We start from the raw sequence: 20,095 nt of genomic DNA, 5'->3' as shown, positions 1-20,095 counted from the left end.
ACCAAATTCATTTTCTTTGCAAATAAAGATAAACTTGATTTCTCAGCCTCCATGTATTGGTGAGCCAAGCCAAAAGAAAGTGAGTGGAGATGATATGCTATTTCTGGACCTAGATAAGAATAACCCTGGGAAAGCCTTCCTCTGGGTTATATGCTTTCTATCAGCTTCTTCTTTGGCTCCATGCAGAAGACTCAGGTCTCAATGGTGTAGAGCTATAAGATGGAAAGAAGTAGCTGCCTCCTGTTAACAGGTTTGTGAGCAATACAAAGACTTCTATTGAATTAAGTGACTGGTACGTAAAGGTGCTTTTTAGCAGCAGTCTACGCTATCAAAGTACATGCCAAAACTGCCTCTATCACATTAGATACAGAGGGTATATAATATGATGTAACAAAAAAGGAAGATCAACTTACTATGACTGAGAATCAGAAAATGTTCTCCAAAACAAAGGCATAAGATGGACAATGAAGGGCAGAGCATGGCAATGAGACAGTGAATAGAGGGAGCAGAGAAAAGATGCAACATTAAGAAACTGTAGAGTTCTAAAGAGATGCTGGGGAATGGGGCTGTTCTACTTGTATCTTCTGGAATGCTTGACATAGGGCAGAAGCCTTATTGACCACTAGAAATGAGGCCAAGGAAAGATAAAAGACTAAGGACTGTGTGATGGGCAGGACAGACCTGAAGAAGAATTGACAGGGAGGTGGATACATGCACCTTGAGCTCATGGTAGAATATTTACAGAACTGATAGAAAATGCTTAAGTAGAACATTTCAATCTGTGGCCAAAGAAATAGAAAGAAAAAGAGAGGAAGAATAAGGGTCAAAGGAAGAAGAAGGGGTAGCAGGAGGAGAGGGACATAGGAAATGGAGGGGCATTAGGGAGATGGGGGACATAGGAAAAGGGAGGGGCACAAGAAAGGGGAGAGACATGAGGGAGAATAGTACATAGGAAGAGGTGTACTTGAAAAAAACGTTCACAGGGTTGCCAATGAAGGAGCTAGAGAAAGGACCCAAGGAGCTGAAAGGTTTGCAGTCCCTTAGGATGAACAACAATATGAACTAAAGAGTACCCTCAGAGCTCCCAGGGACTAAACCACCAACCGAACACATGGTGGGACTCATGGCTCCAGCAGCATATGTATAGCAAAAGATTGCCTAGTTAGTCATCAGTGGGAAGAGAGGCCCTTGGTCCTGTGAAGGTTCTATGCCCCAGTGTAGGGGAATGCCTGGGCCAGGAAGTGGGAGAGTGTGGGTTGGTGAGCAGAGTTAAGGGGGAGGGAACAGGGCTTTTTTTTTCTAGAGGGGAAACTGGGGAAGGAGATATAATTTGAAATGTAAATAAAGAAGATATCTAATAAAAAAGAGAGAGAAGGGAGAAAAAAAAAGAAAAACATGTTCTAAAAGTCTAGATTATTGGAGAAATTGGTTGCTCTTTGTGGCTTTAATGAGTTCCTTCCTAGTACTCACAAAAGCTACTTTATGTACTATGTGGTGAGTGAAGCATGTGGAAATACAGATAGAAACATAAAATATGCTTAACAGAAACTGGGTTTTTGAAACAAACTATGAGAGAACAAAGGAATTTTGTTTCATCTTGATTTTTACTTTTGAGGATGAAAGAAGTAAATATCCTAGCTCTCTGAATATTATCTCTAAATATTCAACTCTCTGAAAGGTTACTTTGGAGAAATGAAGAAAATGATGCCCCATCCATTTGCATGATCCTTCAAGTTGATGCCAAGGTATGTGTGAAGGTACTCAATGACAAGGTATGTCATGGCTAGCATTATTTTTACATCTATATATGTTGCCAAAATGGGTTACAGCATTACGATGTCAGTAGGATGTTGACTATAAAAGTCCATGGGAATTTATAATCAGTCCAGATTTAGACACATGAAGAAAGGATGCATTTGCACAGTAGAAGTTGCTGACCCCAAGCTTTAAAGGCTGATATACTGAAGGCCCATGCTGAGCTATTCTCACTCCAGGCTGTAGCCTAGGTTTCCAGATGTCTTAATTATGCTGAGAGAAAAATAAAAATGAAAATCAAACAAATAAAAGACATGCCAATGAGCCCTGGTGTACATTAAGTCATCTGGGAATGCATTACTCTTATGAGTTCCAGTTCTTTAATAAAGATCCATGGCTGGATTCCAGTTTTATGCAGCAAACAGACTCATTTCACAATTTATGCCTCGTGACAAGTGAAATCATGGTGAATGACCACAGATTGCTTAGTATGCTATTCCAAGGAGTAGCTGAGGTGTTCTGGGAAGTAAGCTAGCCCTATTTGGATTTCTCTCCCGGGAAGGCTAACCATCCAAAGGATATGATCAAATCATATTTCAACAGTCTTGAATTCATTAAAGACTTTACAAAGAGCATTATTTTTAGCATTATTTTTACTGGTGTAACTAGAACTTCAGTCTCAAAACTCCTGGTAGACAGTTTTTTAACCTGAACTATGCTGCTCCCCAGGGAGGACATCTTATCCTTGTAAAATAAAAATTCTACATCCTCCACTTTATACTTCAGTATAACTGTTTTCCATGAATCCCAGGTGATGAGTACTAAAGTAAACCAGCTATGTCCTCACAGCTCCAAATAGCAGTTTTGAAGAATACACTTTTCCTTTATAATAGAAATAAAAATTCAGCTCTAGAACCTGAATAAATTTTTTTGTTTGTTTTTTGAGACAGGGTTTCTCTGTGTATCTTTGGCTGTCCTGGAACTCACTCTGTAGACCAGGTTGGCCTCAAACTCAGATATCCACCTGCCTCTGTCTCCCAAGTGCTGGGATTAAAGGCGCGCGCCACTACTGCCCAGCTAATTATTTTCAATTGCTTCTGCATTTTTTTTTACATTTCAGTCCAGGCTGCATTAAGTGGCACTTCTTTTCTCTACTTTCCCCAAGTATTTTATTCATTTTAACCAGTATGTGATTATGCCATATATGGCTATTAAACCAGGCCAAATAGATGCAGGTCAGTTTTTAGAACTTTTCTCCACTGTAATAATGTAATTCTTTCTAGGGCTAAGATTCAATGAAGTACCTTGACCTAGAAAGTGGGTACATGCTGTCTCAGGAGACTGAGTCACCAGAAGCACTTTAGTTCAATAGTTCAAGTCCATATTGAACAAATAGTAAAACCCTGGAAGTGGGGGCACAAATATAACTCTTAAAAATTAAAAGTAGGGGTTCAAGTATTGCTCTTGTAGATGACTAGGTACTTACCCACAGGTAGTTCACAGCCATCTCTAATTCTAGTTCTAAAAATGCATATATACAGGCAAACACTATAAACATAAAATATGTTAAAGTAATACAAAGTAAATAAATATGTTGCCATTACCTCAACGGGGTTCCATAACAGACAAGTCTTCTACTGTCCTCAGATAATACCAACCAAACATTTATTTATACAGAAATCTACAGATAAACAAGTATTTTTTCATAAGTTTACTTCATTTAGGCTTAAAAAGCATTCTATGTACATATAATCATTCACTTGTCTCTACAGGAGAGTCACAGGGCCAGAGACGGTAAAGAAACACAAGCAGTTCACACAGTTGTCCAGAAAGGTCACATTCTATGACAGGAGAGACACTCCCATCATGTCACCCACTATGTTTTTGTTTGACTTCTGTAGCAACATGGAAAACAGCCTGGCCTCCTCCGCAGTCATTGGGAATTTTGGATGAAGCACAGACATTAAGTCAGCTCTCCCTCCAATGTAGTACACAGTATGTTAATTATAGAAAGAATGTTATGGGATCATTTTGAATGTGGAAAACCTTCCTGAGGAATTCATAAATGATGCTTGGAATCCTAAACAGGCCAAAGAAAATATTACAATGAAATTACCAAATGTGGGATGGGGAGGAGATTCCATGAGCTATCGGTATTTTCATTTGGATGGTTTGCTTTTATTTCATAATGTCTTCTTGTTCATGGAAAACTACTTTTTGAAAGTATTCAAACAAACATCACAACTCACCTGTAGATGGAAAAGGAAGCTACTGATCGGATGAGGGACGCCACAGCCCCCACCTTGGCAGCCTCCACGGCTCCCTGCACCCGGTACTGCACTGTCCTCCCATAGCCATTGTAAGGCTGGTCATAAACAATGATCTTCCCTCTTGCCTCTGATGCCCTTCTTTGAAGTTCATCAAAAGAAGTCACCACCAGCACTTCTGCTGTGATGCCTAGAAGTAAAAGTTGAACAAATTAACTCAAGATTTCCCAACAGCCAGGAGGAGTTGGCGTACAAAGGGTTCCACATATTCTGTTGGCTGCATCTGGCACACTGAGTGGAGAGGATTGAAGTTTGAGAACTAGTTACCATTGGAGCAAGACTGCAAGTTAGCCATTGGCCTTAGAGGAACACAACACATTCAAAATAATAGAACATAGAACTCAAGCTGGCATTAAGTCACAAATTGCTTGAAAAAATACTTTTTCTTCCTATCCTTATGAAATCATGAATTTCTTCAGAGAACAATATTCTTTTTAAAATTGCATTTCCTGAATCTTAGAATTAATTCATCCCTTCATAAAGCTACCTTGGTATGTTACTAAACACTCTCAATTTCAGCCGAGGGCAGCAACCTAGGAAGAATGTGCTTAGAAGACATCGTCTTCCGTAAACCCAACTTTTAGCAAACAACATGCCTTCTCCTTAGAGCAATGAAAGTCAACTTGTTTTCTTTTCTTCTTTGGATAAAAACACTCCAAAAGGATGTGGACACTTCCTGTGCATCACAACTTAAAATAAGTCATCATCAAAAATTACACTAACATCCTTCCAAAAAAACAAAACAAAACAAAACTTGGAACATGTATAAATGCCTAGAATCTGTTTGTTCTGGTTAGATGTGCTCACCTACTCATACCTTTTCCCCACTTTACCATATCTTTCTGATTAAAGGAGAAGAATTCTGTCTTCAGGAATTCAGGCAAACTCATGCATACATATACATACATATATATACACACAGACACATATACACATATGCATACATACATACATATATGTGTGCACATACATACATACATAAACAAGCACATACAAACACACATACATAAAAACACATGTATGCATATATACATATGTACCCTTATAGACACAAACACACACATATATATGCTCATGTATATATACTTACACACATATATAATACACATTCACATACATACTCACACACTAACACACACATACACACACATTCAGACATAAACACACCCACATGAGCTCATAGAAAGGAAAGATGCAGTGCTAAATCTAACAAAAGACATGTATTCTGGTTTTGCTTTATGTTTATGCTGGGAACTAATTTTAAGGTCTTCCCTATGCTAGTCAAGAACTCAAATGCTAAGCCACATTCACAGTTCCTAACATGTAATACTCAATGACTTTAGCCATGCAATCATTAAATATATCAGCAATTTGAAGTCATGTGTATATATAAGTTATATTTTCTTAATATTATAAACTTGAAGAATTAGGGTGTTGGTTTTATTTTCTTTTTGGAGGGATTGTTTTTTTTTGAAAGTTTAAAAGATGCCATTATAATGGTAGCTGTTACTTGGAAAATTCTACTCACATACTAGAATATTCTTAATTTCAATATCAATTCAATCCCTCTGGGGTTAAAAATATATAAGTATTTCTCCAGTTACAAGTCAGAACTTAATTTACAATATAAAAGAATTAATACATAATTATAAAAAGGAACGAAACCACCAGCTTTCCACATAATGAATATGTACTGAAAATCTAAATGAAGATTCAGGTAGACAAATTCTGAGATTCTGACTCCAAAGTTACCCTGATATTTGAGTGGTGCCAGTGTTAGCATCATACAAACACTTGGCTAATGGCCTTTCCTAATTAAAGGTTCAATGGTTCTTTTGGTTCCCATCTGTGCCAGCCTGGAGCACAGCCTGGGCACTGGACCCAATCTCACACAGCTCACACCCCAGTTGTAGATCGACTCCCCAGGATCACAGAATCACAGGATCACAAGAAGGACAGGCTCCAGTCAGAGATAGAGATGTTAGATAACACCAGAGATAACCAGATGGTGACAGGCAAGCATAAGAACATAAGCAAAACCAATTTGACTTGGCAACATCAGAACTCAGTTCTCCCATCACAGCAATTCCTGGATACCCCAACACACCCCTAAAACAAGATTCAGATCTAAACTCTTATTTCATGAAGATGATATAGGACTTTAAGAAGGACATAAATAACTCCCTTAAAGAAACGCAGGAGAAGACAACTAAACAGGTGAAGGAATTGAATGAAATTTTTAGATCCTGTCCAGGATCTAAAAATGGAAATAGAATCATAAAAGAAATCTCAAAGGGAGACAGCCCTAGAGATGGAAAACCTAGGAAAGAAAACAGGAGTTACAGATGCAAGCCAACATCACCAACAGAATACCAGAGATAGAAAAGAGAATCTCAGTGGCAGAAGATACAGTAGAAGTCATTAACACAACATTCAGGGAAAACATAAAACACAAAACCTCCTATCTCAAGTAATCCAGGACACAATGAAAATACCAAACTTGAGAATAATAGGTATAGAAGAGAGTGAGGATTCCCAAAGGGCCAGCAAAAACATCTTCAACAAAATAAAAAAAAAAAAAAAACAAGAAAACTTCCATAACATAGAGAAAGAAATGCCCATAAGCCCTACAGAACACCAAACAAATGGGACCAGAAAAGAAATTCCTCTCATTATATAATAATTAAAACACCAAATGCACAGAAGAAAGAAAGAATATTGAAAGCAGTAAGGGAAAAATGTCAAGTAACATATAAAGGCAGACCTATCAGAATTACACCAGACTTCTCAACAGAGACTATAAAAGCCATAAGATCCTAGGAAGATGTCATATAAACCCTAAGAGAACAAAAATGCCAGCCTGGGCTACTATACCCAGCAAAACCCGCAATTACTATAGATGGGGAAACCAAAGTATTCCAAGACAAAACTAAATTTAAACAATATCTTTCCACTAGCCCTGCCCTACAGAGGATAATAAAAGAAAAAGTCCAACACAAGGAAAAACCTACACCCTAGAAAAAGCAAGACATTCTTCTTTTCATAACAAACCCAAAAGAAGCGAAGTACACAAACATAATTCAACTCTAAAAACAAAAATAACAGGAACTAACAATCATTGGTCCCTAATATCTCTCAACATCAATGGACTCAACTCCCCAATAAAACAGCATAGGCTAACAGACTGGATACATAAACAGGATCCAGCATTTTATTGAAAATAGGGAACATACCTCAGAGTCAAAGACAGACATCCCCTCAAAGTAAAAAGGATGGGAAATTTTTTTCCAAGCAAATGGTCCCATAAAACAAGCTGGAGTAGCCATTCTAGTGTCCAACAAAATAGACTTTCAACCAAAAGATATCAAAAAAGATGGGGACAGACACTACTTACTCATCAAGGGAAAAGTCTACCAGGATGAGCTCTCAATTCTGAATATCTATGCCCCAAATACAAATGCACCCACATTTGTTAAAGAAATGTTACTAAAGCTCACACAATAATAATAGGAGATTTCAACACCACACTCTCACCAATGGAAAGATCATGGAAACAGAAATTAAACAGAAACACAATGAAACTAAAAAGAACTTATGAACCAAATGGATTAAATAGTTATCTACAGAACATTTCATCCTAAAAAAAAAGAATATACCTTCTTCTCAGCACCTCATACCTTCTCCAAAATCGACCATATACTCAGACACAAAACAGACCTCAACAGATATAAGAACATTGAATTAATTCCATGTATTCTATCAGCCTACCACAGACTAAAGGTGGCCTTCAATATCAACAAAAACAACAGAAAATGTCCACATACATATGGAAGCTGAACAATGCCCTACTCAATGATAACTTGGTCAGGGAAGAAAAAAAGAAAGAAATTAAAGACATTTTAGAATTCAATGAAAATGAAGGCACAACATATCCATACTTGTGGGACACAAGGAAAGCAGTGCTGAGAGGAAAACTTATAGCTCTGAGTGTCTTCATAAAGAAATTGGAGAGAGCATACACTAGCAGCTTAACAGCTCATCTGAAAGCTCTAGAACAAAAAGAAGCAAATATACCCAAGAGGAGTAGATGGCAGGAAATACTCAAACTCAGGCCTGAAATCAACCAAGTAGAAGCAAAAAGAACTATACAAAGAATGAACAAAACCAGGAGCTGGTTCTTTGAGAAAATCAACAAGATAGACAAACCCTTAGCCAGACTGATCAGAGGGCACAGAGACCATATCCAAAGTAACAAAATCAGGAATGAAAAGGGAGGTATAACAACAGAAACAGAGGAAATTAAAAAAAAATCAGATCCTACTACAAAAGGTTATACTCAACAAACCTGGAAAACCTGGATGAAATGGATGATTTTCTAGACAGATACCAGGTATCAAAGTTAAATCAGGATCAGATAAACCATATAAACTGCTCCATAACCCCCAAAGAAATAGAAGCAGTCATTAAAATCTCCCAACCAAAAAAAGGCCAAGGTCAGGGTTTTTTTTATTAGATGTTTTCTTTATTTACAATATCTCTTTTCCCAGGTTCCCCTCCAAAAGGAAAAAGAAAAAGAAAAGAAAATAAGAAAAAAAATAAAAACAAAAACAAAAACAAAAAACAAAAAAAAAGCAAAAACTAAAACAATCCCCTGTTCCCTTCCCCCTCCCCCTGCTCACCAGCCCACCATCTCCCACTTCCTGGTCCCTACACTGGGGCATAGAACCTTCACAGAGCCAAGGTCCTCTCCTCCAATTGATGACAGACTTGGACAACCTCTGCTATACAGATGCTGCTGGAGCCATCAGTTCCCCCATATGTACTTTTTTGTTGGAGTTTTAGTCCCTGGGAACTATGAGGGTAGATGGTTTTAATGCAGAATTCTATCAGATCTTCAAAGAAGGTCTAATACCTATATTCCTCAAACTATTCCTTAAAATAGAAACAGAAGGAAAACTATCAAATTATTTCTATGAAGCTACAGTTATACTGAACCCTAAACCACAAAAAGACCCAAAAAAGAAAGAGAAATATAGACGTTTCCCTTACGAATAGCAATGCAAAAATACTCAATAAAATTCTTGCAATCCAAATCCAAGAACACATCAAAACAATCACCCAATTTGATCAAGTAGGCTTCATTCCAGGGATGCAGGAATGGTTCAATATAAGAAAATTCATCAATGTAATCCTCTATAAAAACAATCTCAAAGGGAAAAAAACACCATTAGATGAGGAAAAAGACTGACAAAATACAACACCCACTCATGTTAAAAGTATTGGAGAGAGTATGCATTCAAGGTGCATACATAAATATAATAAAAGCAATACACAGCAATCCAATAGCCAACATCAAACTAAATGGGGAGAAACTATAGATCAGGGACTAGACAAGGCTACCTACTTTATCCCCATCTATTCAATATAATAGTCAAATTATAGACAGAGCAATTAGACAACAAAAAGTGATCAAAGAGATACAAATTGGAAGGAAGTCAACATATCTATTTGCAGAAGACATATATATAGATATAGATGACCCCCAAAATTCTACCAGACAGCACCTACAGCTGATAAACAACTTCAGCAAAGTGGCTGGATATAAAATTAACTCAAACAAATCAGTAGCCTTCCTCCACTCAAAGGATAAAAGGGGTGAAAAAAATTAGGGAACCAACATACTTCACAACAGTCACAAATAATATAAAATATGTTGGTGTGACTTTAACCAAGCAAGTAAAAGAGCTGTATGACAAGAACTTCAAATCCATGAAGAAAGACATCAAAGACCTGAGAAAATGGAAAGACCTCCCATGCCCGTGGATTGGCAGGATTAATATAGTAAAAATTGCCATCTTACCAAAAGCAATCTACAGATTCAATGCAATCCCCATCCAAATTCCAACTCAATTCTTCATAAAGTTAGAGAGAGGAATTCTCAAATTCATTTGGAGTAACAAATACCTAGGATAGCTAAAACTTTATTCAACAATAAAAAAATTGGGGGGAAATCACCATCCCTGACCTCAAGCTGTGTTACAGAGTAAGAGTGATAAAAAAAAAAAATGCATGGTATTGGTACACAGACAGGCAGGTAGATCAATGGAATAGAACTGAAGACCCAGAAATGAACCAACATGCCTATGTCCACTAGAACTTTGACAAAAAATCTAAAACCTTCCAGTGGAAAAAGGACAGCATTTTCAACATATGGTGCTCATTCAACTGGCAGTCAACATGTAGAAAAATGCAGATTGATCCATTCCTATCCCCTTGCACAAAGCTCAAGTCCAAGTGGATCAAGGTCACATAAAACCAGATACTCTGGGAGCCAGGCAGTGGTGGTGCACACCTTTAATCCCAACACTTGGGAGGCAGAGGCAGGGAGATTTTTAAGTTTGAGGTCAGCCTGGTCTACAGAGTGAGTTCCAGGACAGCTAGGGCTACACAGAGAAACACTGTCTTGAAAAAAAAAATGAGGAAGCTCCACTCCCAGGTGCTCTAACAGGATCATAGGAGCAGAAGTGAGGAGGAAACATCATCTGTCCCAATACCCAGAGTAACTGGGACCAGCAGGACCCAGGCACTGAAGAACCCCTCCAGTCCAGTGGCACTGTTTCCCTCAAGTATGTTTGTGCCAGTGCCCTAAGCAGATCATGGGCACAAATTCTGCAGCCAGTCCCACACAACGCAGAGGAAGCTCCACTCCCAGGCACTCTAACTGGCTCAGGATACCAGGATCCCAGAATCACAGGAACACAGAGACAGCTTGACTCTGAGGAGTTCTAACACAACCAGGATCACAGGAAGGACAGAGCACAGTCAGATTTAGTCAGGGCAGGTAGCACTAGAGATAACCAGATGGCAGGAGGCAAGCTTAAGAATATAAGCAACAGAAACCAAGGTTGCAAGGTTACTTGGCATCATCAGAACCCAATTCTCCCACCATAGCAAGTTCGGGACACACAATCACATCGGAAAAGCAAGATTCAGATCCAAAATCACTTCTCATGATGATGATACAGGGCTTTAAGAAGGACATAAATAACTCACTCAAAGAAATACAGGAAAACACAGGTAAACAGCTAGAAGCCCTTAAAGAGGAAACACAAAAATCCCTTAAAGAACTACAGGAAACCCAATCAAGCAGGTGAAGGAAATGAACAAAAACATCCAGAACCTAAACATGGAAATAGAAACAATAAAGAAATCACAAAGGGAGACAACCCTGGAGTTAGAAAAAACTAGAAAAGAGATCAGGAGTCATAGATGTGAACATCACCAACAGAATACAAGAGATAGAAGAGAAAATCTCAAGGGCAGAAGATACCATAGGAAACATTGACACAACAGTCAAAGAAAATGCAAAAAGCAAAAAGCTTCTAATCCAAAACATCCAGGAAATCCAGGACACAATGAAAAGACCAAACCTAAGGATAATAGGTACAGAAGAGAGTGAAGACTCTCAACTTAAAGGGCCAGTAAATATCTTCAACCAAATTATAGAAGAAAACTTCCCTAACCTAAAGAAAGAGATGCCCATGAACATACAAGAAGCCTATAGAACTCCAAATAGACTGGACCATAAATGAAATTCCTCCCATCACATAATAATCAAAACACCAAATGCACTAAACAAAGAAAGAATTTTAAAAGTAGTGAGGGAAAAAGATCAAGTAACATAAAGGCAGGCCTATCAGAATTACACCAGACTTCTCTCTAGAGACTATGAAAGCTGTAAGATCCTGGGCAGATGTCATACAGACCCTAAGAGAATACACCAAGCTACTGTACCCAGCAAAACTCTTAATTACCATAGATGGTGAAACCAAGATATTCCATGACAAAACCGAATTACCCAATATCTTTCCACAAATCAAGTCCTACAATAGATAATAGATGGAAAATACCAACATAAGGAGCAAAACTACACCCTAGAAGAAGCAAGAAAGTAGTCTTTCAACAAACTCACACAAACATAATTCCACCTCTTAAAACAAAGATAACAGAAAGTAACAATTGCTTTTTCTTAACATATCTTAATATGAAAATTAATATTATCAACATAACTTAATTGATTGAAATTCAAAAGTATGAGGAATTAGAAATTTGTTGGCTATCATGCAGTGGTCTCTCTAACTTGGTAATTTGAGAACTAGGTCCATATTGTACAATCGATATACACTTTCTGCTTGTTTGGACCTGACAGTCTTTTGCTGTGTACCACATAATGGTCTTGAAATCATGCTTCTCCTATCTCAGCCTCTCTCTTAGTAGGGTTGTTTATTTGATGTTTCTACACTATACTATGGTTTTCAGAACAGTTTACATATTTCAAAATTATTTATACAGCCAAAAGAAACATAGACAATTAACTTGGGAGGTGGCTTGTAAGAGAACAACAAAGAGTGAGACTGAGTGCTTTGCTTGATGTTTGTAACTATTGTATCCGTTTTGAAAAAGAGGACTTTATAAGTTACTTTTTCTCTGAGATTAATGCTTTTCAAAATCATCACAGCCAATGAACCAGATCCTTACCCTCACCTAATATCTGTGCCACCCTCCAAGCAGAACCATAGTTCATTGGAACAGTTGGTGAATGACTTCACGGATAGACCATCTTAATACACACACCATTTCTTAAATGAATGTAACCTGTTTTCTGTGGGCTGTGAATGATGACAATGTTCAAGTCAAAAAGCTTTGACCCTAGCAGGAAATCTGTATCCAAAAATTGTACCTACAATTCATTCTTTGTCGTAGCAGGACTGTCGTCAACTCTTAGCTTAACTATTATGGAGGTAAAGTGCTTTGGTGATGTGAGGTTCATTGAAGTACATCCTTATTACAGTGAACTCCAATGTCTAAAATTTGTCCTTATTTTGAGCTTGTACCACTGTAAGAGCCAAGATTTTAAGCTCTACTAAAAACAAAACAAAACAAACAATCAAAAAGACTTTATTTATGTTCATTTAAAAAAAACTAGTAGTGATGTATTATTTTAAAATATATACTTAATATGTTTGGAGTTATTTAAAATTTATATTAAGAACAATGTATGTATTTTCAGCATAGCTGTAGACAAGAATCTGCATAAGACTGTGCTATTGATTGTTGTTTTATATCAAACAACCCTTATAATACTCATTTTTATTGTTACAACATTTTATAAATTTCAAAGAATATGACAAAATAAAAAAAGGTATTGTAGGTATTGAAGGGGGTCTCTGGGTGGTGTTGGGGTACAAAATGGAAAGAAGAATGTGATATAATTCTATTACTTAAGATATGTATGTTTTTAAATGTTAGAAAATTCAGATAAATTGAAATCATGTATCTTTTCTCATCATAATGCAATAAAACTTAAATCAATTAAAAAGGAAATATAATTGAAAAAATAAATAAATAAAAATCAAATAAATCTTTAAGCAAATAAAACCTGATACTCTGAATCTAATAGTAGAGAAAGTGGCAAAGAACCTCAAACACATTGCCACAGGGGAAAACCTTGAACAGAATACCGATGGCTTATGCTTTAAGAGCAACAATCAACAAATGGGACCTCATAAAATTGAAAAGTTTCTGTAAAACAAAGGACACTATTAATAGGACAAAATGGCAACCCACAGATTGGGAAAAGATCCTTGCCAACCCTACATCTGATAGATAGCTAATATCCAAAATATACAAGGAACATAAGAAGGTAGACTCCAGAGAACCAATTAACCCTATTAAAAGTGGGGTACAGAGATAAAGACAATTCTCAACCTTGGAATCTCAAATGGCTGAGAAACACTTAACATCCCTAGTCATCAGGGAAATGCAAATCAAAACGACACAGAGATTCCACCTCATACCAGTCAGAAAGACTAAGATCAAAAACACAGCTGACAGGGGATGTTGACGAGGAGGTGGAGAAAGAAGAACACTCCCCCACTGCTAGTGGGACTGTAAGCTAGTAACACTACTTTGGAAATCAATCTGGAGGATTCTGAGAAAATTTGAAATAATTCTACCTGAAGACCGCTCCTGGGCATATGCCCAAAATATACTCCATCATGTAACAAGAACACATCTTCCACTATGTTCATAGCAGTCTTATTTATAATAGTGAGAAGATGGAAACAACCCACATATCCTTCAACAGTAGAATGGATAAAGAAAATGTGGTAAATATACACAATGGAATACTACTTAGCTATTAAAAACAGTGATTTCATGAAATTCGCAGGCAAATGGATGGAACTAGAAAATATCATCCTGAGTGAGTTAAGCCAGATACACATGTTTTGCACTCACTAATAAATGGATACTGGCCCAAAAGCTCACAATGTCCATGATACAACCTACAGAACATATGGAGCATAGAAGAAGGAAAACCAGGGGGTGGATGCTTCAGTTCTGCATTGAAGGGGGAACAGTATGGTTGTGGGAGGTGGAAAGAGAGGGGGACAAGGAAAGGAGAAAGGAGGGGGAGGAAATACAGGTGGCAGTTTCAGAAACTGGAGGAGAGAGGTACAGAGGGTCAGGAAATTGAATAAAAATAAGTAGCAGGGGGGATGAGGAACTAGGAATAGCCACTGGCGGGTCCCAGACACCAGAGAAACATGAGGCTCCCAGGACCCAGGACTGAAATAGCTGTAATCCAAAGAGAAGGGAGAGATAGAACCTGTGGAGACTACCTTCAGTAGATAGGCATGGCCCTTGGTTGAGGGATGGGGCCACACACCCATCTCAAAGTTTTTTAACCCAGAAATGCTCCTGTCCAAAGAAAGAACAGGGACAAAAAATGGAACAGAGACTGAAGGAAGGAAAAACCGGGAATGGCCCCATCTGGGGATACATCATATCTACAGATGCCAAACCCAAAACTGTTGCCATTGTCAAGAGGCACTTGCTGACAGGAGCCAACTGTGGCCATTCCTTGGGAGATCCAGCCATCAACTGAACAAAGCAGATGTGGATGCTTGGAGCCAACTGCAGATCGAACTCAGGGAACCTGGTAGGGGAGCTGGCAGAAGGACTGGAGGAGCAGAGGGCAATTGCAACACCATTGGAAGAACAACATAGGCTAGACTGACTACCCGGTTCTTCCAAAGTCTAGACCACCATAGGAGTGCATCTGGAGGGCTCCAGGGCTCCAGATACATATGTAGCAGAGGAAAGCCTTGCCTGACAGCAATGGGAGGGAAGGTCCTTGGCCCCAGGGAGGTTTGATGCCCAGAGTAGGGGGATCATGGAGTTGTGGGAGCAGAGAGTGTGGGTGGGTGGGGGAGCACTCTTGTATAGGCAAAGGGGAGGGGGGAGGGCAGATGTGGGATAGGGAGTTGGTAGAGGGTAACCAGGAAGTGGGATATCATTTGAGATGTAAATTAATGGAGTGATTAATAAAAAAAATTTAAAAATCACAAAATAAATAAATAAATATCCAATGTTTAAATACAACATGATGTACAAACAATGGGATAATTTTGGCATCTGGATTAAAAACTATTAGAAATAAAGCTAAATTTCTACAAATTTTCAATATTAAATTAATAGAAGGGTATTTCTTCACTTCATTGTATACCTCAAATTCCTTCGATACATGAAAGATTGGAGACTTCAAGAGCCTTAAACCAATCTTGACAGCACAGAGGCCAACATAAATATTTGTAACATCTACAGGCCAAATCCCAGCACCACATACTAGGGAAGGAGAGATTGAACTGGGAAATTTTCTGAAGGCAGAGTCCTATCTGCTTCCTTTGTTTTATCCCATCATCCAATTACTATTAAAACACTGATAATTTTCCTCTTAGAAGGCAACCCTAATTGAGACCATGTCTCCTGTCCCACCCTGCTATATGGTCTCATTTCAGGTCCTTATCACCTTTATTTCAGACTTGTATGAGCCCTGCCCCTCAGCACTTCCACATCTACTGGCATCTCTGTCTCCAGCTCAGCTCATTCAAAACTCCACAGAGCTTCCAGCTAGGACTCCATAAACTACTGAGAATTTGAATCTGTCCATGGCACTGCCGCTGTGCTCCTCTCAGACTGCTCTCAAAGGCTCGCCTTCCAGGCTATCATTCCAATCCTGTCTACTTCTACATACATACTTTTATTTTTGATGTCACCAGGACTAACCTTAATGTTCCCCTTCTCTTTCTCTGCTAACTTTCCTCATGGTGTCTTTATTCACACTCCTGTAAATTATATCTTATGGGCCACATTCTATCAACTTTATCACCAGAACAGGTTACTTACCCAGGATCCTGTTGAAAATCACTGCTTTAAAGAGCCATTTTTGGACTACTCTTTTCTGTTCTATCTTCTCATTCCTAAAGCTAATAAGGTGTAAGTATATATTCAGATCCCTCCAGGCTTTGGGGAACCCTAGGTATAGCAATGTGAGAGACAAATTAAGCTCTATTTGGAGCTCTTTCTACTGCCCCAAAATGGTCTACTTGGGATTTGGGGTCATGTTCATTTTGCAGAACTAACACAGTGCTTGGCAGTACATGAACATAGTTGATCATTGTGTACATCTTGATTGAAATTGCTCCAAATAATATATCATTCTCTATGTCTAAAGTTTATCCTGAGAGTGCAACTTGACCTATAAAATTTGATAGTCCTTTCATAGTGACTCAGGAACCTGGTTCTCATACCACTACCCCAGGACACATTTGCAAATCAAGAGCTCAAAGACACTCAGGCAGTCTGAATAGAACTATTAATTTCAGGTGTGGGAACTCAGATTCTAGAACATAAGAACATTTGCCTTCTTCTACATAAAATTCTGCATCTAGCATAAAACAAATCAAAGGGACAAAAAAGACCTAAAACTGAAAAGAAGTGTGCCACAAAAATGTCAGAGAGAGAAACATGCAAATTAACAAACACTAAGAGAACTTCCTGCAGTGACAGAGACGTTTTACCCCAGAGCTGACACTTAGCCACCAGCCACATGTGACCACTGAGTGCTCAAAAAGTACCTAATGTGACAGAGAAACTAAATTTTTAATGTCATTTAATGATAACTGATGCATATTTACATTTAAACAACCACATGAGCGTAGAACTCTCAGTTACTACAGCTCAAGCCATTAAAGGAAAGGCCATAGCTGAGAGCATCACTGCTGGCCCCAAGGGACTTGTTAATGACAGTTCAATAACAAATGTGAGTCATGATGATGACCTTCTCCAGAGGTCACAAACCAGGTGACAGTACTCAGCAGCTGCATTTGGGAAGGCAGGATGTACTCACAACACCACACATCATGGGAAGAAGTTAGCTCAACTTGAATGAAATAAAATAAGACCGCCTAGAAAGCTTCTCCCATCCATGTTTTGACAGCTATACCAAGGGAAATCCCTATGCCCCTGACTAGCTGCTCTCCTTACTTTCTCTCCACGCCACACTCCCATTCCACAAAGCTACTTACAAATGCTTCTAAGAACAGTCAGTGTAACATCCACAATAAGGCCTGCCCTGAAATTTCTATTCATAACTGTTTCCTATTACCAACTTCTTAGTACACTCAGCATCATTAATTTTCTCACAGCCCTAAACAGAATGTAATTGTATCCTATACGATAATATAATGTACGTGTAAGATAAAAGTTTTGCTTTTGTCATTCATGATTTATGAATGTAAAATAGGACTTGTGTATGTGTGTGTGTGTGTGTGTGTGTGTGTGTGTATGTTTGTGTAGAAACAAAAATATAAGGGCTTACAAATGCATATCTCCAAGAAACTTTCATATTTCTATAAATCAGAGTAAGTGCTAATACTAATGTTTATATTTGAGTGTGTTGGTTAAATGCTCACAACTCTGCAGAGTATTTTATGGACACTGGAGTGTAGAGAGTCAAGTTTATATGACAAGTTGTTATTAAAGCTAAAATTTGAATATTGGTCATTTGCATCCTAGGGCCATGCACTTCTTATTAACAGCATTATTATGTCCTATAATAAATGTAAAATATTTGAATGTAAAAGCTTAGGATTTTTTATTTTTAAGGGAAATAAAAAGGAAAAAGAAACACCTATATGAGATCTGCCAAACTTACCATCAGTTATTTTCCAGGCTATTGCTCATAAATCAGGAGCTGTTACCATATATAAAGGCCCAGATTGGCAAGGAGGAAGCTTTACTGTATGGCAGTGATTCTGCACCTTCCAAATACTACAACTCTTTAATACAGTTCCTCATACTGTGGTGATCTCCAATCACAATTTTTTTCATTCTTACTTCATAACTAATTTTCTACTGTTATGAATTGTATGAGAATATCTTTGTTTTCTGGTGGTCTTAGGAGATCCTTGTAAAAGGGCTGTTTGAAAAAGTCAAAACCCACAGGTTGAGAACCACTGCTCGAGGGCAAGACTCATCAGACTCTTAAGAAGAATGAAAATGATTAAGGTCATTAATTTCCAAAGAGACAGTAGAAATGACAAAAAATACAGAGTGATCTATGAAATTTCTGTTGAAGTGTTTTACAATCCATGTCAAAATCTTATAATACAGATTGAAGATGTCTGACTAGGAGAGTGATCAAATCCTCAATACCAAATAGCAGAAAACAAAAACATCTGCTGAATTTAGCAAGAATCAGTGATTTAGAACATGTAGCCTCATCCAACAAAGAATTTTAAAGAGTAGATAGTCTCTGGAGATCATTAAACTAGACTAAGGTGACTTCCAATAGCTAGGCATCCAGATGTCATTCTAACAGAAATAAGCAGCTGTGTGATAGTAATAAACAATTTGTACACTAAACAGCTTCACTACTTCATCTCCAAATGCATTTTTTTCTTTGAATTTCATCTTCACAAACCCAGAGCAAAAGTGACAGGCACTATTGCAGTTGTGTGTGTATTAGGTAGAAAATGATGTTATTATAGAGCTATGTCAGAGAAACAAAATATTTATAACAACAGTATTCCAATGGGCTTTTTACTTAACTACATCTTAAGCTTTTGAGTGTACTGTGCTCTCCTCAGACAAGCAAAACCTATACAAAGAAAGTCTGTACCAAAACAGAATTTCTGCCTCAAGTCATAGGAAACCTATTCAACATTATGATTAATATTAATGTGGCTTGACACATAAAGGTGATTCAGATGTAGAGGTGATATAAATATAAGCACCACATATAACAATTTCCTGGATGTCATTTTATAAGATCCTTTTTAACCTGAGGTACAAAAATTCAAATTCAACTACTGTTGTTAATCTTGCTATAATTAAAAGCTGGTACCACAGACATTGCAAGAGCACTGCCTATACTTTGTGAGACAGGGTACTACATAGGAAAGAGCAACAAAAAGGAGGAAGGACATCCAGCCCATTGTATAGGGAAGACAACAAGTGGGCAAAAGTTCAATGATCTTTCTAGCATGGAAAGCAGTGATATTTGAGTTTAAATACAGATCAGGATGATTCCAATATATACTCATTACTACTCAACTGGTTTCCACAATATTTTTTAATATTTCTAGGTCAAGTTTTATTACAGAAATGAATAAATACTCTAGAATGCTGGTAATTCCTGAGTAGCTATCACATACTATCTATTCACATATTTGCAAATGATAGGAAAAATACTTCAGTTGCTTGGTAATGCCTGGATATGTGGCCAGTGGTTGAACTGGGTTCAAGCATTTGCATAATGGGTGCTGCCCTTTCTAATGGCACCTTCATCTTTAGTGTCTGTCTGGAGCTCAGGTTTTCCCAGAGTGCCCCATTCTTCCAAGACTACATAGAGAGAAGGATCTTTCTGGCAGCTTCCACAACAAATCCCAAAGCTTCTTCTGCTGGCTCAGCCAACAAATCTATTCAAGACTCAAGTAATATACCTACTTGTAAATTCAATGCTTTGACCACAGAGATTGAATGTTCTGATCACTCTAAGCCAAGCAAGGTACATCTGCACCTGGGCTTGGGTTAAGAGCCAATTCCACCCAAATATTTGGTAGTAGGCAAAAGCTTCAGTTTTCAGATATAAGAAGGAGAATTCTGAG

At 37.9% G+C, this 20,095-nt stretch overlaps 1 protein-coding gene across 2 annotated transcripts in view; it reads right to left on the bottom strand.

Annotated features, from left to right (window-relative positions):
• The window catches only part of Cpq (carboxypeptidase Q), a 466,114-nt gene that overhangs the window by 305,518 nt on the left and 140,501 nt on the right, over nt 1-20,095 (bottom strand). For both annotated transcript variants that reach the window (XM_031358720.1, XM_031358719.1), the window contains exon 3: nt 4,005-4,212. In XM_031358720.1, the coding sequence (XP_031214580.1) occupies nt 4,005-4,212 (208 nt within the window). The remainder of the gene's footprint in view (nt 1-4,004; nt 4,213-20,095) is intronic.

Source organism: Mastomys coucha, unplaced genomic scaffold (assembly GCF_008632895.1).
Source record: "Mastomys coucha isolate ucsf_1 unplaced genomic scaffold, UCSF_Mcou_1 pScaffold7, whole genome shotgun sequence".
Taxonomy (NCBI): domain Eukaryota; kingdom Metazoa; phylum Chordata; class Mammalia; order Rodentia; family Muridae; genus Mastomys; species Mastomys coucha.
The sequence above is the reverse complement of the archived record's forward strand: the minus strand, read 5'-3'. Positions and strand labels throughout refer to the sequence as shown.